The 23,419-nt window shown below is 44.1% G+C and overlaps 1 protein-coding gene across 4 annotated transcripts in view; it reads left to right on the top strand.

Moving 5' to 3' along the window:
• SEL1L3 (SEL1L family member 3) overlaps positions 1–23,017 on the top strand; it is a 103,933-nt gene extending 80,916 nt beyond the window's left edge. For 2 of the 4 annotated variants that reach the window (XM_060655305.3, XM_078446226.2), the window contains exons 18-24: positions 5,899–5,989; positions 6,122–6,206; positions 7,477–7,586; positions 12,533–12,660; positions 13,256–13,358; positions 13,440–13,512; positions 21,871–23,017. In XM_060655305.3, coding sequence (XP_060511288.2) covers positions 5,899–5,989; positions 6,122–6,206; positions 7,477–7,586; positions 12,533–12,660; positions 13,256–13,358; positions 13,440–13,512; positions 21,871–22,004 — 724 coding nt within the window. In that variant the 3' untranslated portion in view covers positions 22,005–23,017. Of the gene's footprint in view, positions 1–235; positions 4,432–5,898; positions 5,990–6,121; positions 6,207–7,476; positions 7,587–12,532; positions 12,661–13,255; positions 13,359–13,439; positions 13,513–15,214; positions 18,293–21,870 lie in introns of those variants that run through there. The other 2 variants (XM_081795499.1, XM_078446227.2) reach the window with 2 other exon arrangements.
• Positions 23,018–23,419: the final 402 nt, after the last annotated feature.

Here is a 23,419-nt window from a genome sequence, read left to right as displayed (position 1 = left end):
CAGGTAGCACATTTTAAAATTTGCTGTGAAGGTCAAGATGAATTAATTTTCGCGACCTGTTGTCCTTCGTGCAATATTCAGCCACAGCATGAGATTGATTTTTTTTTTTTTCCTTTTGGTAGAGGGGAGGGGGAAGTTAAGTGTATTCTCCACTGTTTGTGAGTTTGGGTCCAGTTCAGCAGACTTTATGGAGTAGACTTAAATGCGGGGTGCCTCATCTAGTCCTATGCTTCAGGGGATGCCACCAGCAGGGCTTGGGGAAGTTTGCGGCCTCACCTCTTCTCATGCTGAACTCACATGGCCCGTACTCTGTTTGACCTCTGGATCTTTGAACATGCTGTTTCCTCTGCCCAGAAGTCCTACCTAACTCCGTACTCCCGTTAGGATCATGATGGCCCTTGTTGATTGCCCTGTGTCTTGTACCCCAGTGCCCAGCCCCGAGTGGTACCTGGGAAGTGCTCAAAAACAAATGAATGTATGAACGAAGGCAAGTAGCACAACCATAACTCAAGACCCATGAGCAGCATATCAAGAGCATGAAAGATTCTGAGGAGGAAAAATGCTGTCCAGTTTGTGGGACTTAGGTCAGCCTTCACGACAGAGGTAGCAGAGGATATGGCCTTGAGGGGTGGGTGGAATTTCCGCTTAGCCATGCAGGGAACAGCGTTTCTGGTGAAGGGAATAGCAGGAACAAAAGCAAAAAGATAGGAAAATTCTGGATGAATCTAGAAATTTTTAAGCCTCCAGTTTGCCTTCAGGTGAGATTTGTAAAAGGGAGTGATATAGAATAAGACCAAAGAAATGCTGCTCTAGGGAACTTTAAATGGCAGGTCATACACTTTTTACTCTATTTGTGAGGAGTGGGGAGTTGTTGATAGTTTTGGGAGAGGGTACTGAGATGACAGAGCTGGGTTCTGAGCTGTTTAACCAAACAACTGTGTTTGATGGTAAAGAGAAGGGAGAGTCAGAAGGGGCATGTTAGTTCAGAATCCAGGTGAAAGGAGCTGAGCATTTGAGCTGGACATGGGGCACAAGCCAGTTCAGTTGTTCTTCTCTTCTTCTGTCATATAATGGTTGATGCGTATGAAGTAATATGTGATATATACGTAAGTTCTCAAGCGTAATGATAAAATGAACACCTATAACCCTACATAAGAGAATGAACAGCTCTGGGGCGCCTGGGTGGCTCAGTTGGTTAAGCCTCCGACTTTGGTCTCGCAGTTCCTGAGTTCGAGCCCCACGTCAGGCCCTGTGCTGAGAGCTCAGAGCCTGGAGCCTGGTTCCGATTCTGTGTCTCCCTCTCTCTCTGTTCCTCCCCTGCTCGTGCTCTGTCTCTCTGTCTAAAAAATAAATAAACATAAAAAAAAAAAGAACTGTTGAAGCCTGCATTTCCCTCTCAGATTAAATCGACCCCCATCCCTATACCCAGAAGTAACCATCATCCTGAGCCTTATTGTTTTTTGTTTTCTGTGTTTTTTTTAAACATTTATTTGTTTTCGAGAGACAGAGACAGAGTGCAAGTGGGAGAGGGGCAGAGAGAGAGGGAGACACAGCAACGGAAGCAGGCTCCAGGCTCTGAGCCCAGAACGCTCCAGCACAGAGCCCAGTGCGGGGCTCGAACTCACAAATCGTGAGATCGTGACCTGAGCCAAAATGAAGAGTCAGACACTTAACCAACTGAGCCACCCAGGCGCTCCCCATTTCTTATATTAACACACACTGGCATTTCCCTTTTCTGTTGTTTTTAAGAACAATGTGGCCATGAACATTTTTTATGTATATTGTGGCATGCATCAGAAAAGTTGCTCTGCAATATAAATTTAGGAGTGGAGTCATAGGGCAGGCACGTGTTCAACTTTGTCAGATGATGCCAACGGTTTTCCCAAAGGATTTTTACCAGTTTGCTCTCCTGCCAACCATGTATATATTTTTGCTGCTTCAGATCCTTACCAATCTTGATGCTGATGCTAAGCGTTATTAAAGATAAGTTTCAATCTGGATTTAAAGCCTTTTTTTTTTTTTTCTATCAGCAGGAAGGGACATCTAGTATCCATTACAATGGGAAAATCGTTGTCAAAGTATGGTTGAGGCAAAGTGCTTGTATCTCCCCCCACTCTCCAAGCCCCAAAACTTGCCCTGGGGTTAAACAGGAAATCTATGACTGTTGGCCTTCCCACACCACAGGGTGGCTTTTTTGAAACCGTCTATTTGGCTGCAATAGAACTAAATCATCCATCAATGTCCCAAGTCCATCCCCCTTCATTTTCTGTGAGTGAATTTATTCTGGACGTTATTTTCAAATTACGTGTGTCAGTTTGATGAGCTTGTGTTTTTCTGTGTTGTTCCAGGATTTATATGGGATAGTTTAAAAGAGGAGCATGATTGAGAAGAGGGCTTTTTGCTGTATAGGCATAATACGGAAGATAATGTTGTCATGCCTGAGGCTGTCCTCGGACACCAGGAGAAGTCAGCTAAGGAGAGGCTGGCTGTCATGTTTCATTTCTCTCCGCCTTCCCCCTATGTGTGTTTTATCTGTGAGCTAGGTGTTTTATTGTCCTTTGTCTTAAATATGTCCTAAATATTTAACCCCGGAGGTTAGCCAGAGGGTGGGGGGCTTGGGGCATGCCAAGTTCCAGCTGAAAGAGATTCACCTTTCTGCAATAGACCAGGGGTCCTGAATTCCACTAAGATCCCAGGATTTTTTTTTCCATCCGTCCAGTATAAGCTGCTTCAGGCATCGGCAGAGGAAAGCACAAAGAAAATAACATAATTGTTTGAGAAGCTGCTCAGAGGTACTCAGATTCACAGTTCACAGCAAGCAGCTAAAGGATTGATTATTAATATGTATCATTACAAAAGTTCTGTAAATGTGTATGCCGAGGCAGAAGTGGGGGGATAGCAAATGTGCCCCTAAACTCGTTCTTTACCGTAAATCCCCTCCTCTCCGCATCCACCCCCCCACCCCCAGTCCTTGTCAGAATGACTGTCTGAGGGACATTTTCACTTTGGTGCATTGGAAATAAAGCTTGAGGCTCTGGTTAGCTTCCTAAACCTTGAAGAAAGTCTTGGAAGGGCAGTACGGTTCTATGGCTTGCCTTTGGGCGTCCTGCCCATAGCAGGTGCTGCCGACATGTTTGTCCCATGATTATAATTATAGAAATATCTGTAATTAATACCTCCGGGCAGTTTGTGTCGGAACACAATTAAGTAAGAACAAAGCGCTGGGAGGTAAGGTGGGTAGGATTTCTGCAAAGGTGTCGTTTCTCAGAAGTCTTAATGAGCCGAGCAAGTCTGGCCTTGAGTGTGCTAAGCTTCGCCTATGGATGGCGGTGATATAGGAGAGCACCAGCCTTCGATGATCGCTTCTGCAGGATGGAACACGGGGCTGGATTTCCAGTCGGCATTTCTACAGACATCAATGCTTTTTAGACCTCTCTTTTTGATGGATTTCAGTGCTTCCTCAAAGGAAACGCTTGAGAATTCTGTGAAATTTCCTCTTGGCTTACACATTTAATTGGACAGTGGAAGTCTTCCTGTAAAACTCGTCCCTTCCTCCCCTCCCCACCACCAAGGTAGCTTTTGAGACAAGATATTGACTTTCTGAAGTTTGTCATAGTGACTCAGTTCTTACAGGAAGCATCAACCTCCTGCCTCCCCCGCAAATTCTAACAGTCTGCCCAAAGTGCTGTCAAAGAAAACGTCCTTTTATTGCATTTTAATAATAATGTGAGCCACATTCCATCCATTATGGCAGCAGAGGGATCCGGCCCAGTATTTGGCCTTGGGCCAGTAAGTCTACACCTCTCTTTTCCTCATCCATCCCCAGGGGGAAACCAGGCACTGGTTCGCCTTCAAGCATCTCCAAAGAAATGCGAGATTGTAAGACCTTGGGAATGGGTCCCTGTTGCAGAGTGATGGGGACTTTCTGCTGGGCCACCTTTGCAGACCCTCCATCTGGGATCTGTCTGTTCTGAAGATTCTTGTCCCAAAATGTGGTTTTTGCAAGCTGTGTAAGAATATGCCTAGGCGTCTTCTGTGCTGTGGGCTCGTTTTCTGGCTTGTGACGTAGGGGACACTGCTCAGCCAGCCTTGTGTCTCTTTAGCATGAGTCATGGCTAATTGGTCGGCTGCCTTGGATGTCTGGGAAGCCAAGAATCAGCTCACTCAGCAGCTATATGGCCCGTGACCTGCGTTGTGTCTGATTGAAGGTCTCACTGTCCTAATTTGACCCCCAGTCACCTCTCCCTGTCCCCAGGGGTTGGGCCACCAGAAGCTGCTTTAGCAGAGTAGAAAAGACAATTTCAGAATCTGATTCCTTTGTTTCCCCAACCCTCCCATAAACCAGCTTCTAGGTGGAGTTGCAGTTAAAAAAAAAAAAAGTTCTTAATGTCAACTGCTTAGAATGAAAAATAAGCTTTAGAAACAACTATATATGGCTAAAATAAAATTTTACTCATTAACTGGGAAACACAAGGAAAATGGAGGAAATCATACAAGTAAAAAGATGAAAATAAAATGATTTGGTTCTCACCACCGAGGGATAAGTGCTATTAGCCGTTTTTTTTTTTTTTAATTTTTTACACATTTTATTTATTTTTGAGAGACAGAGCGTTAGTGGGGGAGGGACAGAGAGAGAGGAGACACAGAATCCGAAACAGGCTCCAGGCTCTGAGCTGTCAGCACAGAGCCCGACGCGGGGCTCGAACCCAGGAACTGTGAGATCATGACCTGAGCGGAAGTCGGATGCTTAACCGACTGAGCCACAGGCGCCCTCGTGGTGTTAGCATTTTGATAGATAATTTTTAAGTTTTATTTGTTTCCTCTCCATACATGCATCTGCATGTGTGTGTATATGAATGGATACATTTGGTTTTATTTCTGTTTTACAAAAATGGAATTGCTCTGTTTTTCATCCTACCCTCTTTTTTTTTTAACCGAAAGGAAAATTTTACATAAACATCTCTCCACGTTTTTGAATCCTCTTCTACAACATCATTTTTAACGGCCTCATCTGAAAGTGGCTGCACTGTGGGGTAATTTAACTACTCACTGATTTTCAGATACTTAAGTTGCTTCCGGTGTTTTTTGTTCATATAAACAGGTCTCCCATGAACTCTGTGGTCACAGAATCTTTACACGTGTTTCTGTTTTTTTAGAATAAAGCTTTACAAGGGGAAAACTCTTGGCTGAATGGTGTGGGCATTCTTAAGACTTCCCGCATTTAACCGTTGGGTTAACCAGCCCTCCCACAACCAGCGGCTGTAGGAATCCGTCCGTTTCCCCAAACCCATGCTGCTACTCTGTATTGTGAATCTTGTGCCAGTCTTTCGACAGGTGAACAGTCATGTCTCATGGTCTTGCGATCATTCAGTTACTAGCAGTATCGAGCATTTATTTTTGTTCCTCTGTGTTTTTGGCCATTGGTATCCAGCCCCTTGTCAACTGCCTCTCCTCGGCCAAACCTCTCATGCATCACAAAAGCTCAGCTTTAATTAAGCTTGCTCAGAATCCTAAGCCCCATGAAGCCTTTCACAAAACCGGGCTTTTTCTACATACCACTTACCTCTGCTAAGCGGGGATGGACGGATTCAAGGACCAAAGGCTAAGAGACAACGCAGCCAGCATGCCATATACCATTCGGCCAGTAGAGGTAGCTGTTGCATCAACCAGCTCTCCAACCTTATCTGTGAGTTCAGCCTTTAAGGTAGAAAATAAATCAGTGCCTGCAGTATTTTTAACAACAGTATTTATTTAAAAAACACACACACAACAAACTCATGATTTTGTGGTTTTAAAAAAACTGCTTATTTTGTGCCCTCTTATGCTTGAATATAAAGCTCTCTGTGAATATTAGTAAGAGCCACTATATGAAATTTATTATTAATCATCTATTTTTAGGCACGAAGCTTTGCTGTATTATGTTTTAGCAGCAGAAACTGGAATTGAAGTGTCACAGACAAATTTAGCACACATCTGTGAGGAGAGGCCAGTAAGTAAATGTATTCTTCTCAGAATGGAAGCTCTAAGGTTAAGGATAATGAATTGGGTTGTAGGAAGGCAAAATCAGTCACTTGGCTGAAATATTAATGAATTCACTTTTTCTCCCCTTTCACCCCCTTAGGATCTGGCCAAGAGATATTTGAGCGTGAATTGTGTTTGGAGATACTATAATTTCTCTGTTTTTCAAATCGGTGCTCCTTCGTTTGGTATGTATAGAAAAATGGGTGCTAAGTTGAAGCGTTGGGAGCTTTTAGTCTTTAGTAACAGGGAACATCTAACAGCTCTGTGTGAAGTATGATATTTCTAAACAATTAGAAAAGAGTGTGAAAAATCTCTGCTGTTAAGATCATGAGGCTGCTGTCAGCCTCAAGCAATGCGCTTCTCCTTGTCCGTGGTCCACTGAATACTTGAACCTACCATTTCTTCAGAGTTGGTGAGAGGCCCAAAGAGAAAGTTGTTTTGGAGAGATTCTCTGGGCCAGTCGTGTGCTTTTTTTGCCCTCAGATGTATCCCTGTCTTCCTCTACTCTGCTCTGTGTAGTAGGGGGCTGATCCCCAGGAACTACAGTTCCCAGACTCCTTTGCCCCGGGGCATCTGATTAGTTTTAGCCAATGAGAGTGCTGGTGAGAAGCCCAAGTATTTCTGCTCTTCTCTCTCTCTACTTTGGGCTGTGTCTCCAGCAATGGCCGCCCATTTATGGTTCCAGCTCCTGCCTGGCAATCCAGCCTCTGTGGTCTCAGCTGGCCTCCAGATCTAGGGATGCGAGTAGTTTCCTGCATTCCTGTTCTCTGGATTGTCGGTTGTTCCTCCATTTGCCTTTTCAGCTCTTCCAACACCCTGGCAACTAATCCTCAGTGTTGAAATCCATCTTTTGAACTACTTGACATAGATTCTATTTTTCTGACTAGACGTTGAATGATACATACGCTGTTAAACAAAACTTTTTCCGGAGGGAGAAAATAAAATATATGGCTTAAACAGAGTAAAGAAATACCCATCAGTCATCAAACCCAGGCAGCAAAATTTCAGATGTGAAATAAAGTGCCCAGAGCAATCTTGGCCGATTGGGCTGCAAAGTTGCAGACTGGGATTTTCACAGACCCATTCGGGACAGCTGCCTGGCAAAGCACAAAAATGTGCCTAGAAATGGTGATGCTCGGTACAAAAGCTTTTCTTTTTTTTCTTTTTTCTTTTTTCTTTTTTCTTTTTTCTTTTTTCTTTTTTCTTTTCCTTTCCTTTCCTTTCCTTTCCTTTCCTTTCCTTTCCCTTCCCTTCTTTTCTTTTCTTTTCTTTTCTTTTCTTTTCTTTTCTTTTCTCTTTTCTTCTTTTCCTTCCTGGCACACCAAGGAAACAATGATGTCATGTATTCACATTCCGGTAGGAAAAACTCTCTGTCACGCAACTGGGCCAACCATTGAAAATGTCGGTCTGAAATAAAACCACTTCACAAATGGGCCTGTGCTTTCTGTCCTGCAGCATATTTGAAAATGGGAGACCTTTACTACTATGGCCACCAAAACCAGTCACAAGACCTTGAGTTGTCTGTGCAGATGTACGCCCAAGCCGCATTGGATGGAGACTCACAGGTAAACAACAGAAACGAGCTCTTGGTGATGTCTGTTTGTGAGGTTGCAAGGCCTCAAGTCCTCACAAGCCGCACCCCCCCTCCATCTTTATCTTCTTCCCGGTTCACAAAGTCATTCCTCATCCATTTTCATAGCTCTGTGAAGGCATGAACCGTAATGGTGAACGTTTATTGAGCACCTACTGTGGTTCCCATCCCATCGTCACAGCAGTCTCATCAAGGGGGGATCATTATAACCCTTTCATTTAGAGGGTAAGACTGCAACAAGGTGATACATTGCTCAAGGCCAGGCAGGTAGCAGGTGAAGCAGTCCGATCCGAAACCCAGATCTTCTGGCTCCAAATCCAAGAATTCTTTCTTCCAGATCCCATCAAACTGACTCACTGCATAGAAGCTGAAGAAATTGGAAGTGTGGTCAAAATGACAAGTGGTTTGTTTATTTGGCTGGGCCACCGATTCGGTGATAGGAATTTGCTCTTGGTGACTTTTTTTGGGGGGGAAACTTCTTATTTTGGAATGTTTTTACATTTATAGAGAAGTTTCAACAAGAGTACGGAGAGTTGCTATATACCGATCATCCAGCTTCCCCTAATGTGAATATCTCGTATAACCACAATACCGTTCTCAATCTAAGAAGCCAGTGATGGTTCCGTACCATTCAGTCCACTTCAGGCTTTACCTGGATTTCACTTATTTTTTCACCAATGTCCTTCTTCTGTTCCAGGATCCCATCCAGGGCCCCATATTGCATTTATTTATCGTATTTCTTTAGTCTTCTTCAATGGGTAATAGTCACCCAGTCTTTCTTTGTCTCTCATGACCTCGATACTTATGAAGAACACTGGTTGGGTATTAGGTAGAGTGCGCCTCGATTGGGCTCTGTCTTCTGTTTCCCCATGAATAGAATGAAGTTCTGCATCTTGAGCAAGGAAAGCACAGAAGGGATGTGTCCTCAGTGTATCGTCTGAGACGTATGTGGTGTCGGTGTATCTCATTACTAGTGAGGCTGATCTCAGTCACTTGGTTGAGGTGGTTTCTTCCGGGGTGCTCCCCGGTAAAGTTGGTATTTTTCTCTTTCTAATTTATATATATATATCTTGGGGAGAGAGCTTGCAACTCTGCAAATATTCTGTTCGTCCTCAAATTTCTGTCCACTAATCTCAGCATTCTTTAGTAGATCTTGCCCGCAACAGTGATTAATGTGGCTAATGTGCTAATGGTGATCCTCTGTTTGCCTCACTCCTTTGACATCTGCTAATCAGAATTCTCCTGTGAGGATCTCAGGGTCATTTTCACGATGGAAGTTGTAATAGCTGTTACCTTCTTATACACCAGTTTTCTGGTGTTGTGCTGTGGGGTCTGATTATAGAGAAAAAGCCATGGAGCCCAACATGGGGTTTGATCCCACAACCCTTGAATCATGACCTGAGCTGAAACCAAGAGTCAGACACTCAACCACCTGAGCCACCCAGGTGCTCCTGAGTGTTTCTCTATTTGGGTTAAAACCCCACATCTCTATCACTTCATAGCTATTCATACACGGCAAGTCACTGAATCACTGAGTCTGTGTTTTCTCGTTTGGAAGGTGGAGGTATTTACCTCATAGGTTATGAAGATGAAATGTTTAACGTAGGGGCACCCGGGTGGCTCAGTTGATTAAGCCTCTGACTTCGGCTCAGGTCATGATCTCGCAGTTCGTGGATTAGAGCCCCGCATGGGGCTCTGTGCTGATAGCTCAGAGCCTGGAGCCTGCTTTGGATTCTGCGTCTCCCTCTCTCTCTGTCCCTCCCTCGCTCGCACTCTGTCTCTCTCTCTGTGTCAAAAAGAAATAAACATTAAAAAAAATGTTTAATGTAAAGCACTGAGTGCAGCATTGAGTACACTCAATGGACATGATCTTTTCTATTATTATTTCTTCTGGAATGAACTAGGAGTTGGTGGTAAAAGGCCTCATTATAGAGCCAGACTCCCTTAGATGATGTCTGTTGTCACTCAAATTTAGGGGAGTTTTTTCCCCCAATTCTGATTTATGTTTTTGGAAAAACAATGTTATACAAACATTAAAAGATAATTTTAAAGCAAAATAAAAATTAAGGGATGCAGCCACAGTTCCATGGCAGGGGCTTTACTCTGTCCTGTCTTCTTGTCCCCTTCTAACCCCGTCTCTCTGTAACGTTAACAAGATTGCCCATGCCACTTAAAAACCCATCTCTTTTCACAAATTGTAGGAATGTGTGCATTTTATTGCGGAGTCTCTGTCATTATTAATTACTCTTAACCACCGCCCCATATTCTGTTGAGCTGAGCTGGTGAAACGTTTTTCTCGTGTGCTATTTTATTCATTGATTCGCCACATATTTATTCAGTCCCGCCATGTCTTAGACACTTCTTAGTGATGGGGACGTAAGAGAAAAAGATAGACAATATTCTTGCCTTCGTGGGATTGATCGTCTATTAAGGAAAACGTGGAGGCCATTTCCTGTGTGTTGCAGTGCCACAGGGTGCTGTGGTGGACATTTTCATATTTCCATCTTTTGTCTCCACTTGAACAATTTCTTTATAATCTGAAGGCTAGTGTTGCTGAGGCAAACAGTCAAAATGGGTTCATGGTTACATAATAAGAGCATACTGTCGACTTGTTTTCTGAAAGGGTTTCTCAAGGAATACCTTAGCAAGCAGTGGTTGAGTGTAGGAAAGGAATTAAAATCTTGTCAGCACTGGATATGTTCACGACTTCACTTTTAATTATTCTAATTAAATAATTATGTTGATAACTTCCTTAGTGTTTTACATTGCATTTATTTGATTACTAGTGGTGATGGACACTTTTACATGTACTTTATGATCATTTACTCTTGACATTTATGTGAATTCTCTTTTCTTATTCTTTGCCTATTTATCTCTTGGATTTTTGATGCTGTTTTTTTTTTAATTTATGTCGTAATTAGTTCTTTATACATTTGCCCGGTAGATAATGAACCTTAAGCTGTTACACTGCATACAAATATTCTCTAGTCTATTTTCCCATTTATTTTAATTTTGTTATTCTTCCAAGAGACGTTAAAATTATATAAAGTGATTTTTTTTCTTTTTTTCTAATAGTTCAAGTTTTAAGAGTACCTTCCTTTTAGGGGCACCTGGGTGGCTCGCTCAGTTGAGTGTCTGACTCTTGATTTCAGCTCAGGTCATGACCCCAGGGTCATGGAATGGAGCCCCACATGGCGATTCTCTCTCTCTCTCTCTTTCTCTTTCTCTTTTTCTCTTTCTCTTTCTCTTTCTCTTTCTCTTTCTCTTTCTCCCTTTGCCCCTCTCCCCTTCTTGCACTCTCTCTCTCTCTTTAAAATAATAATAAAAAGAGTATCTTCCTTTTAAAGAATGGAGAGATAGTCTATATTCTGTTCGTGTGTGTGTGTGTGTGTGTGTGTGTGTGTGTGTGTGTGTTGTGTGTGCATCTTAAAGACACAACACTTTCATCTATTTAGGGCTTATTTAGCCGCGTAGTGGAAGTTAAGATTTGAGATTTGGACCTCGTCTGCTTGCATTTGAATCCCAATTCATGCCCCTGTCTAGCTGTGTTACCTTGGGCAAGTTCCTTAACCTTTCTGCACCCCAGTTTTCTCACCTAAAAAGTAGAGAAGATAATAGTACCTATCTCAGTTTGTTGTTATGAACATCAAGTATATATAAAACAGAACAATGTCTCACATATAATAGCACTAAGAAAAAGTTAGCTGGGGGCACCTGGGTGGCCTAATCGGTTAAGCGTCCGACTCTTGATTTCAGCTCAGGTCATGATCTCACGGTTCATAGATTTGAGCTCCATGTCGGGCTCTGCACTGGCAGCAGGGAGCCTGCTTGGGATCCTCTCTCTCTCTCTCTCTCTCTCTCTCTCTCTGCCCCTCCCCCCCCCACTCTCTCAACCATTTTGTAAAAACTTTAAAAAATGAAAAGGAAAGAAAATGTTAGCCGCTATTATTTTTATCATGATTATTGCACGGGATAGCAGTGAGAGGCTTAGTGTATACAACCTGTTGGGTGATTTTCATTGAGATCCTTATCAATGGCAACTGAAAGGAAAGGTTGAAGGGAGGATATAAGTCATTAAAACATGACCATGAATTCTTTGAAGGGCCACAATCCAGTTCCATTCGTAAATCCCTAATGGTACGTTACCCATTGTTTTTCATTTATTTCTTGGTCCGGCCACGTGCTCAGCTCATGATGGTCAGGGCTTCTCCTCCAGGCAGTGTGGTAGCCTCCATACTTTATGAAGCACCTCTACTGTCAGGCTCTTAACTCTGCTGGGTTTTTTAATTGCATCTGCACAGCCCAATGAAGCAGGTCCTACCTCTGAGGGTCAAGACCAAGGCATATAAGGAAGAGGTAGGGAAATGTACTTGGGAGGAGCTGGGCCAAGAGGATCACGAGAGAAGGTTCTCCGCACGGGCCTAAGAGAGCAGAGACAAACCCCCGTATCCGACTGTGTGCAAGAGAGGCTATGTTAGCCTGTCAGTCGGGAGTAGCACCCCCAGCCACCAAAGCATTCTGCTAGATTTCCGACATGCTGCTGGTGTCCCAGGGCATGATCTGTAAGTGATAGACATTGCCTTCAACTTGGTATTTTGGTTTGTTGATGATACAAGGTCACGTTTTCCAGTGAGTTCTGTCTTGAGAGAATGAGCAGGAAAGGACAGAGTCCCCTGGTTGACTGGCTTCTGGCAGATGGGACACAGCATTCCCTGAAAGCCTCCTGGTTCTCCTGCAAATAAATTTCTCAGATGCATATATTTAGGGAAACAATCCATCAATGAAGATGACAAAAACATCTGGCTTGAGGGACTGAAAAAAAAAAATCTAGAGGTTGTAAAAGTTTACATTTGATGAAGGGCTTGTGTCTGCGGTTTTATTATAAGGAGTTGATGAGTTTGGTTTGTGGCTTGTTTTCAGGGATTTTTTAACCTGGCTCTGCTAATTGAGGAAGGTGCTATAATCCCACATCATATTTTGGATTTCTTGGAAATTGACCCAACTATCCATTCTAATAACATCTCCATCCTTCAGGAACTGTATGAAAGGTGAGTTCAGAGCCTCTTTAATACTGTGGAGTCTGGGTGGCATTTACTTCTTGGTAAAAGTTAGGCTTTCTTTTATTATGTAATGGCAGCTGTTATATAAAGGGCTCAGGACTTGTTTTGATTAGAGAGCACTCAGCTGGACCCAAACAATTTCTCTGTCTGAAGCCTACCATACAGAATGTGCTTGATCTGAAGTCAAAGTGCGGACCAGGGTTTCCCATGAGGGTGGAAAGACTAACGCGTCCGATTAGACCACGCCTTGCTGCAAATAGAGAAGCAGTCCGACGTCCAGACTTCGGACAGGCGCTCGGACCGAAGTATTGCTCTGGCAGCTCGTTGCTTCAGGGTCCTCTTTGACCCATTAGCTTTTTTATTAAGGACAGGACTCCTTTTTCTGAGGTTTCTGCCAGGATCCTGGAATTTCAGGGCAGACCCAAGCCCTTTAGAACTGGCTGCGTTTCTTTGTCTTGCATCTCAAGAGTGGCCCATGTGCCCAAAGTAGGAGGCGGGCGTGAGGGTCTGATAATGTGGGTCATAAGTAATGCCACTGAAGTTTGCCAGTACATCCGGATGCCCCGTGCTTTTTGTCCCGCAGGTGCTGGAGCCAAAGTAGCGAGGAGTCCTTCAGCCCCTGTTCCCTGGCCTGGCTTTACCTTCACCTGAGGCTCATCTGGGGTGCCGTCCTGCACTCCGCCCTGGTAGGCGCCATGTCCCCCGGCCCTGCCCACGGGGGTCCCTGCCTTTTGTCAGTCATCTGATTCATGCTTTGGATTTTGCAGATCTACTTTCTGGGAACCTTCTTGCTGTCTGTATTGATCGCCTGGACTGTGCAGTATTTCCAGTCTGTTTCAGGTAAAGATTTATAAGAAGCCAGGGCAATATAAAAACGTAGGGATTCCTTTCACCTACCAAGAAGATGACACTCTTCCTCCTCACGCCCTTGACTATGCTACTTCCTTTCATTAGGTTGGTCATTCGTAGGGTGGAGGTTTCCCCCAAGGTTATACTTTAATCTCTGGCGGATGGAAGGTCCCAATTTTTGTTATATTTGTCAAAGTAAGCGAGGATTTTTTTTTTTTAAGTAAGAAGCTTAAGATGCTGAACTAAAAGGTCTTCTCCCATTGAAAATTCATCCACGATAGATACTCTGTGTCTGTTGCCTTAAATCCAGATCTGAAGCCCCCTCCAGTATGAATTCTTCGTATTTATCCCAGTCAAGGAATCAGATGTGTGGGATGATAAACAAACACTCATGATGAATAAAAATACCCAGCCACATGGAGTCAGAAGGAGGGGCCGAAGAGGAATATGAAGTGAGCATTTAGGTTAGCGTGATTTCCACTGGTCACTGTTATTTGTCTGAGCTGGCGTAGGACCGTAGTTAAAGAGACGGACACTGCCTTGGCGTCTCTTTGGGCTTTGGAGTCCAAGCTTGGCTACTCATTAGCTGTGTGACTTATGGTGCGTTGGTTCACCTTCCTGATCTCCCAATTTCTCAATAAAATTAGGTTATAATAGTAGCGATTTCCCAGGGATGTCAGAAGGGTCCAGTGAAAAAAAATACGCATGACACTTACCAAAATGACTACTGTGCTTCATCTGAGCTGTTATAGTTATCTGGCATATAAAACCCTCTCGGTAAATGTGAGCTAGTACGTTCCTCTCCCCCGTCAAACCGTAAGAGGAATCAGAGGCAGGATTTCGTGCATCACTTAGGATATCGCACACTTAGTAGGTGCTCAAATTTGCAAACCTCTGACCGTGGAGAATTATCATTTCCCGCCATCTTGGATGACCGCAGAAGGACATAATGTCTCACGAAGACCAGGAGGGACATTTACAAATGGATAAATTAGGACTGGACATGGCATTTGAGCACTTGAGCATTTGCTCAACCATTATTCATGTAGCAGATAATGAAAAGCGAAAGGAGTGCATTCCACCACAGATTCGATGGTGGGAAGGAAGTCACTGTCGCGAGAGGCTAATGCAGAATCACTTCCCTCTGATTTACCTGAGGAGGTTAACAAGGAGCCATCAAAAGCCCATCCAGATTTGCTGCCCCGTTGTATGCCGCCTTATAAATTTTCCTCATGCAAATTCTGTCCCGTCCCTAAATTTGTTGCCAGGTAGAGCACATTTATTTTGCATCTTGTCAGTGTTTTCCATTTCAAATTATCTTTGTCAGTTTTACTCTGCAGAAATATTGTTATGATTATTACAAATGCAATTCCGTGAGAGGAGCTGAAAATTGTCTTTATGATTTTATGCCAGCTGGTAGCCATGAAAATTCATGGGCTGGTGGAATCGCTTTTATCAGAAGTTGTCTCTTTTTCCTGTCTTCCTGTCTTCATTATCAGTCTCTCCACATTCTCGCCTCCCTGTCCCTCCTGCCCTTTGATATTTTTTTTTTCCCTTTGCTCTTTTACACATGTTCTTCATTTATTTGCAAACTCTTTCACTTCCTGTGCGGACCTCCCTCCCTGTTGCTGGCCTTGGACGAGTCTGGATGGGCTCTTAAAGTTCATTTAATTCTACGCCCTTCATTTCACAGATGGACAGACTGAGGCCACGTAGACGAAGTGGTCTGCCCCAAATCACAAAACAAAGTCCAAGAAAGGACAGAGGGCAGCAGGATTTCACACTTTTTCAGACTCGCAATACAGGTGGCCCTTCAGCAACAGGGCGAGTGAGGGACACCGACCTACCCTGAGCTGAAATGCTGCAGAAAACTTTGACTCCTCCAAAACTTCACTACTGCCTGCTGTTGACCAGAAGCCTTACCAGTAACATAGTCAATTAACACATATCTTATATGTTATATATGTTATGTGCTGTATTCTTACATTAAAGTAAGTTAGAGAAAAGAAATTGTTATTCAGGAGATCATAAGGAAGAGAAAGTACTTCCATGGCGCTGTAGTGTATTTATTAAAAACCAACACAAACTTGTGTACGTGGGTCCATACAGTCCAAACCTGTGCTATTCAAGGGTCAACAGTATTTTAAAACAGTGGCTACGATCGTGTCTCTGACCTATTGTTGCCTTATATAAAAAATATTTTGTAGCACATTTTTTGGGTACCTTGAAATGAACGATAATTAACCTGCCTCCAGACATATTTTTAAAAATAATACCCCACAGCAATATAAAGGAGAAATAAAAAGAAACCAATTATAATAAAATGATGCATATTTCACTATGTAAATTCTAGCCCCATACTTCTTTATTGTAATGTGCACATGAATCACCCAGGGATCTTGTTTAATGCAGATTCTTGAGTCAGTAGGTCCAGGGGTAGGATTCCACATTTCTGACAAGATTTCAGGTGATGTCCATGCTGCTGTTCCATGGGCCACACTTTGAGTAGTGAGGGCCTAGAAGTAAAAAAAAAAAAAAAAAAAAAGTCTCCACGTATTTCCAAAATGCGCCCCGAGTAGTACCTACCAGCCCTGTTAGAACTAGTGTGTCAGGAGTTAAAATATGTAGTCAATTATTTTCCTGTTTTTAAGGTCCTCCCCATAAGTGCAAATTTGTCAATAACTTTGAAATAGGAAGGTACTCTGTCAGTGACTAGACAGTGGGGCAGGGGACGAATTGGCACACAGGAGCAGGGGGAGAAGACGGCTGAGAGGACAAAGCATCTGTCTCCCCAGTGACCCCGGGGCCGGAGGTCTCACGACTTGCCCGGTGGGAAGGGGGCGCCCTCCCGTAGAGGCTGGTGGCCAAGATGTGGGGAAGCAGGCACAGGAATGAAGCCCGGGCACTGGCCGACAGCGAGGAGGGACCAGATTTGAAAGTCGGGAGCCTCCTTTAAGTAGCCTCGTGTAAGGATTGTGCTGTAAGTCAGGGATCTTTGTCATTTTGTGATTTGCATTTTTCCAGCTAGTTGTTTTTCAACATTAGTGATTTATGGTCAAACTTCTAAATTGAGCTGTCCATCCGTTTTGCTTTCGGCTCCAACTACCTTCATTTCCCTCCTGAGTTTATGTGCTCTGTGATATATGGTCCACACTCTGCCGCCTTTGCCACACTAAATCGTCCCGCGTCCGGAAGGTTAGCAGTGTGGGACAGTAGCTAACCGCATGGGCTCGGGAGTCATGCGCTCGGATTCTGGCCCTGCCACTGACTTGTGTGACCTTGGGCAAGGGAGGGAGCCCATGCGCGCCTCGGTTTCCCTTTCTGTAAAATAGCAGAAATAGCGGTCCACCTACCTCCTGTTGCAGTTGAGGGAAGCCAACAGCCAGATAACACGACGTAAAGTGCTTAGAACTGAACAAGCGGTGGCTGTAGTTCCCCGAGGAGTAATATCCTCGGGGGGTTCCACCCTCAATTCAAGCTTGACCTCAGGTAGCGCCTGTACTTACACGTCGTGCTTTATCTCAGTAACAGACACAATTCCCAAAACCCAGTGGGTTTTTCTACGTTGTTAGACTCTTTCTCAAACACAAAACGCTTTTTTAAAGTATCTAAAAGATATTGACCAGGCCATGAAGAGAGCCAGAGCGAGTACATGAAAAATATCGCACGTCTCTCGTTTCCTTGAACTTGATGTTGCCTCCCAGCTTGTGTTCTACCAAGTGGCTCAGTCTTTCTTGAGGCCAGCGCCCCCCAGGGTGGTGCAAGGGTCCCTGGGTCTTGGTCCACTCACACTGTCGCCAGTCTGATAGCTGAACACACGCTGCCGTGCGCCTACTCTGTCTCTCCAAGTCCACTGGCTTTGCAGCTTCTGGTCACCTAGGGGTCCCTCCGGCTTTGCTTCACCTTTTTTCTCCCCGGTCTTCCTTTCTGAAATTGCTGAAGGGGCAAGGCGAGGGCTTAGCGGCCAGTACAACCCACAGCCGGGGCTCAGCCACTTTCCCAGGCTCCAGACCCTCCTTCTCCTGCCTCCCTGAGTCTCCGAAGTGCTCCGCCTCTCCCCTGTCAGGGACGCCAAGCATAATTGCCTTAATGGACTCAGGCTTTTGAAAAAACAAAAAAATCCCGAAGCAAAGTATGTCTAGAGCCGTTTCCTTTTCTGCCCTGCTTGCAGTCCCCCCCTGAGACAGAGAAAGCATGGAGCCTGGCTGGCTGCCCAAAGGGAAGGGAAGGAGAGAACCGAGGGGCAAACCGGAAGGGACGATTTCAGAGACTCCTGCCTTACCAGTGTTACCGTGAACTTCAATTCCCAGTAGAATGCGCAGTGTAGAGCAAGACATTTAGAACAAACTACCAGCTCCCAGGTGTGATGGGCTAACCTCTCGCTCCAATGTCATTCTACTCCAAACGTTCATGATTCAAGCCAACTCTTTCTTTCTGCCTACGTGGTTAGCCCAGTGTCTTTGCAAAAGAGTAAGATGATATGAACGAGATGAATGAAGTCATTTCTACTCTTCTGTCCTCTCCATTTCCAGTTAATGAGGTTGCTGCTAAAACTACAGTGAAATGTCACAAAGCAGTGCTCATGAAAAAAACTAGTAGCCTTAAAGTCAGAGCGACTTAATGGTGAGAATTCACTTTTCTTCGATCTCATTGCCCTTGGCACTGATCTAGTAGCTTTACTCATAAGAAATGTTTAAATGACATGAATTGTATACTTGTCCCGGGCCTCGCTAGATCTGGAGACCCAGGTGAAGCAGGCTATATCTTGTTCATAGCATAAGATTTCCAGGTCTTGCCTGTTCCCACCCCTCCTTGCCCCCCCACCCCCAACCCCCACCCCCCGCCCCGCCCCGCCATCTTTGCAAACTTTATTTTACCATTTCAGGACTGGCTCAATATATTTTCTCCAGTTCTTCTTTCTTTCATGCTCCCATCTGGTCAACCAGCAAGCAGACATTTTTCCTACAATGGTCCACCACAGGGGTTGGCAGATTTTTTCCATGAAGGCCAAATAATAAGCATTTGGGGCTCTGAGGGCCATCTCAACTACTCAACTTTCATTATACACCCAAGGCAGCCAGCCATTGGTGACACATGAAAACAAATGGGTATGGCTCGTTTCTGATAAAACTTTACCGAGGACATGAAAATTTGAATCTCATATGTCTTTCACATGTCATGAAATATTACTCCCCTCTTGATTTTTGCTCGATCACTGACAGTGGTAAAAATAATTCTTAGGTTGCAAGCCATACAAAAACAGGCGGTGAGCCCCATCTGGCCTGTGGGTTGCAGAGTGTCAACCCCTGGGTCTACACCGCTCAGGGCCAGCTCTTGGTTAGTCTCACTAATGTATAGAACATGGTCCCCCAAGCAGCAAGTGATACAGAAATCATTTCTATTTGGTGCTGGAATAGTCTCTGTAATATTTGAAACGGCACACTCATTTTCCTGGTTACCTTGATTCCAGCCCGGTAATCAAATTAGCACACATTTCAGGTGAGCAGAGACGAAGAGACCACTTTAAAATTATGATGGGCTGTGGGGGGCTTGTCCAATGATGGCAAACCCCTGATGGTGGCGGGGGAGGGGAGAGTTCTCGCATGGATAATAACAAATTTACTGTGGAAACATCGAGCACTTTCATTATGCTCTTACGAGAAGATTTAAAGTGTGGCAATGCTAATTATGCATTCCTTTTACATTTACACACTGGCACTTTTTTGTTTTAATCAGAAAACTGATTGCTGATTTTTCTTGTTACCATGGTGATTTAAACATTTTTTCTCCCCCCCCTCCCCCCACCCAGAGCTTGAAAAGGAAAAAATGCATGCTTTAGTACTTTGTTAACTTCCTCAGAGATCAATCTCCGGGCCTAAGGGGGTCTGGGACACCATCTGAACCAAGCCCTTCAGTTCACAGATGAGGAAACTGAGGCCTATGAGATTTAAGCATTTTAGGACTAAAATAGCTGCCATTCAGTACCTACCCTGAAGTCCCCTGCTAATGGCAGATAAATGAGACTTGCCCAGGCCAGGTCTCCTGACTCCAGCAAATGGTCTTTGTACCACGTCACTGGGCCACATGCTCCCAGCTATGGTTAGATCATCTACCAGAGTTTTGGCTTTAACCTAGAAACGTCCACATCATCATGCAATACCCTGGGTCCTCCCTGCCCCACCAACCACCACCACTGTCCTGTTCTTTCAAAACCATCTCCGGATTCACAAGATCTTCTGTAGGTGTTGAAAAGGGTCCCTAGGAGAATTCCTTTCCATATCCAGAAAAGCCAGAGGGTTTGGAGCTCGTTCCGAAAGTTCGTGGAACGGTCTCTTGGCGGTGAAACTCTTGACGAGTCTATCTAGAAGTCAGATTGTCAGTGTGGTGGCAGCTTTTTCAAGTTGATACATTTCAGGCTGGACACTGGGAACTTCTAAAAATGGTCCCACCTGCTGAAGACTGTATAAGACTCCAGGATTGCTGAGCATGATTAAGATCACTACTTAAAGACAAGCTAGCAGTTTGCACAAACGATGGCCCCTGTGTTAACCGTATGTCACACACGCCTGCAAACTGCTACCCCCATATCACAGATGAAAAAACCACAGCTCAGAGAGGCTAAATAACTAGCTTAACACTCAGCTGGTATAAATGTCAGAGTCGTGTAAGTCCTGGTCTTTCTGGCTTCAAAGTTTGTGCTGTTTTCAGAGGCTCCTGGGGAGGGTTCCTAGAAACAAATGCACCAACTCTTTTATCAGTCCTATAAGACATGTCCCTGAAAGTAATAAATCTTAAAACACGTTTTGAGGGTAAAACAGGTATACTATCACTAGTATTAATAGCTAACATTTGTTGAGTACCTCGGCATGCCAGACCCTGTCTGGGCACTTGATATACACTAGCTCATTTAATCCTTATAACAGCTTAGCGTGGTATAGATCCTTTTATTTCCCCCATGTTTTAGAGGCAGAAGGAGAGAAGGTAATGTGCCCAAGTCACATAACTGATGAAGGAGAGTTCCCGAGTGGCCAGTGGCCAGAGACTACAGTCTTCGTAACCGGGACACCTCTCAGCCTCAGTCCGTAAAGCAAAGTATGCCAGCCTCAGCACCACTGATATTTGGAGCTGGATCATTCTTTGTTTCAGGCAGGCTACCCCACGCATTGTAGGACTCCTAGCAGCATCCCTGGCCTCTACCCACTGTCTATTAGCAACAGCCTGCCCTCCAGTTGTGACAACCAAAAACGTCTACCGATGTAACCAACTGTCCTCTGGGAATCACGATTGCCCTGTGTGAGGGGCGACTGGGTGGCTCAGTCAGTTAAGCATTCATCTGTTGATTTAGGCTCAGGTCATGATCTCACGCTTGTGAGATCAAGCCCCGGGTCAGACTCTGCGCTGACAGCATGAAGCTTGCTTGGTCTCTCTCTCTCTCTCTCTCTGAAAAGTAAACAAATAAGCTTTAAAAAATTGCCCTATTTGCAAAGGGCTGACATAAAGTACAAAACTTCATAAGCTTCCCTAATATTTATGGTGGTTTAGCCTCCTTACTAAAGGTAGATAATTAAACCGAGTAGTCACGATTTCTGAAACTTATCCACATTTTATCTAAATAACATAATTTAAACCAAATTTGGTACATCATCCAACTGGAATAAGAATGTGAATAAAACAAACACTCCTTTCTGATTGACTGGTATAATTAATTCATGGCTCACATTACATCAATGCCATGAAAGAAAAAAAAAAGAGAGAGAGAGATGACCACAGGAAACATAGACCGGGAAACATAGACATAGAGAGTTGTTATTCTTTCCTTCCTTCCTTCTTTTCTTTCTTTCTTTCTTTCTTTCTTTCTTTCTTTCATTTTCTTTCTTTCTTTCTTTCATTTTTTTTCTTTCATTTTTTCTTTCTTTCATTCTTTCTTTCATTTTCTTTCTTTCTTTCATTTTTTCTTTCTTTCATTCTTTCTTTCATTTTCTCTTTCTTTCTTTCATTTCTTTCTTTCTTTCTTCCTTCCTTTCTTTCATTTTTTATTTCTTTCATTCTTTCTTTCATTTTCTTTCTTTCTTTCTTTCTTTCTTTCTTTCTTTAACTAAAATATCTGCCTGGAAGTCACAATACAAATGCAGAACTTTGCATCCCAGGAGGTCAGAACCGGCAGAGATCTTTGCACATCTGTTCCAGTCTGCCATGTTACAGAAGGGGCACCAAAGTCTGAGTAACCTACATAACGGGCGTAAGGTTACTTATCAAGTCAGGGCCACTGGACTAGAAGCTTCTCCCCCGGCTTGCTGGGGTCTACACTGGTTTAAACATCCAACACCTGTCGTACATGTGTCTCTGCAGCCAGTGGTTCCCGTCCCACACCAGCCCGGGCCTCCTCAGACCCCACGGCCCCATCCACCAGTCCGGCTGTGACTCCAGCTGCAGATGCCTCCGCTCAGGACCAGCCCACGGTCACTAATAACACAGAGCCTTGAGAGTGAACTGTGCGCTCCAGCTCTCTCCCGATGAGAGACAGTCCTCATCAGCTGGTATTGGAAAGCTGGGGCTAGGGCATTATACTGATAAACACCTTACATACATGTCTTGTCAACTGGATGCGAATTTTGCACTTGGTGTCTTTTTTTTTTTTTTTTAATCAAATTAGGAGGAAGTACCCAGAGCAGGCAGTGGCTAAACCAAAGGTTATCAGCCAGATACAAGGAGACTCCTGATCACAGGGGTCTGTTGAGGAGGTTAACTGGGTCACTGCAGATGTGTGTATGGGGAGTCAGAGTTTGCCCTGTGGCCCATCTGAATCCTTACACACTGAGATGCATTTAAAAAAAATCTTAGCCCCTGTTCATTCCCTGTTATTAAAGAACAGAAAATTGTGACTTGTCTACCAGGTAGGGAATATTTCGGTATGTGTGTTTGCCACAGTCCGGCTCCTCAAGGTCCAAAAGACGGGTTTCAATTTGACTTCCAAGACCCGGCGGTTCTAAGGCACCTTGAAATAAATAGGTTATGGCTGGAAATGCAGGGAGGGTGATGGCTTTGTAAATGGGTTTACATTTTTCTCCTTGGATTTTTCTAGGGTCGGGCTTCCGAATCATTTAATGACATTGTTGGATATCGTTTACTTTTCAATCAAATCCATAAAATAACATTTAGAAAATTCTTAGTATTTAACTGTAGTCTTCTCCATGAGTTACCCATTAGAATAGACTGGCAGCAGGGGAATATGCAGGAAATAAGCCTTTAGCTCATAGTTCCGTCCCTACCCCTTATGCCTGCCTGAGTTTGTGCGAGGGTGTGTGTGTGTGTGTGTGTGCATGTGTGTGTGTGAGAGAGAGGGGGGGGTTGGGGGGGAAAGAGGAAGAGCAGACTGTCTGTATGCTGTATGCTGCTAAGGTAGTAAATAAATCAGTAATGCAATATTGTGGGTCCAAACTACTCTTTGCACTACTTTATTTACAGTAGTAAATAAAAATTATTTTTATACTGTTGACTTCTGGGAAGTGGCTTTTTTTTTCCTTTTTCATAGTTACTGCTGTCCTCATACAAAGTCCTAAGGTCCATGCATGCTCCCCAAGGAGGCAAAAAAAAAAAGAGTCCTCCCTATGAGAGGGATTATTTCTGGTAACCATGAATATTTACAGATATAAAGGTGGAAGGAGGCTCTTCTCCAGGGATCCCATGCTCAGAGTTTGGCCCCCCATGATGTTCGCGTGGTGCCAAACATGGTCGGGGCTTCTGACTACTCTGGGGCTATATTTATATCAGTTCTGGGTAACACTTGCAGCCCATGCCCTTTCTCCTGTGCCTACTGTGTGTGTAGAACGCTCTTGTTTTATCAAAGGTTGTCTTTCCTGTTTGCGAGCGAGCCAGACTTTGGAGTCTGACGGCCCTG

This window comes from Panthera onca, chromosome B1 (genome assembly GCF_046562875.1).
Source record: "Panthera onca isolate mPanOnc1 chromosome B1, mPanOnc1 haplotype 2, whole genome shotgun sequence".
Taxonomy (NCBI): Eukaryota; Metazoa; Chordata; class Mammalia; order Carnivora; family Felidae; genus Panthera; species Panthera onca.
The sequence above is the reverse complement of the archived record's forward strand: the minus strand, read 5'-3'. Positions and strand labels throughout refer to the sequence as shown.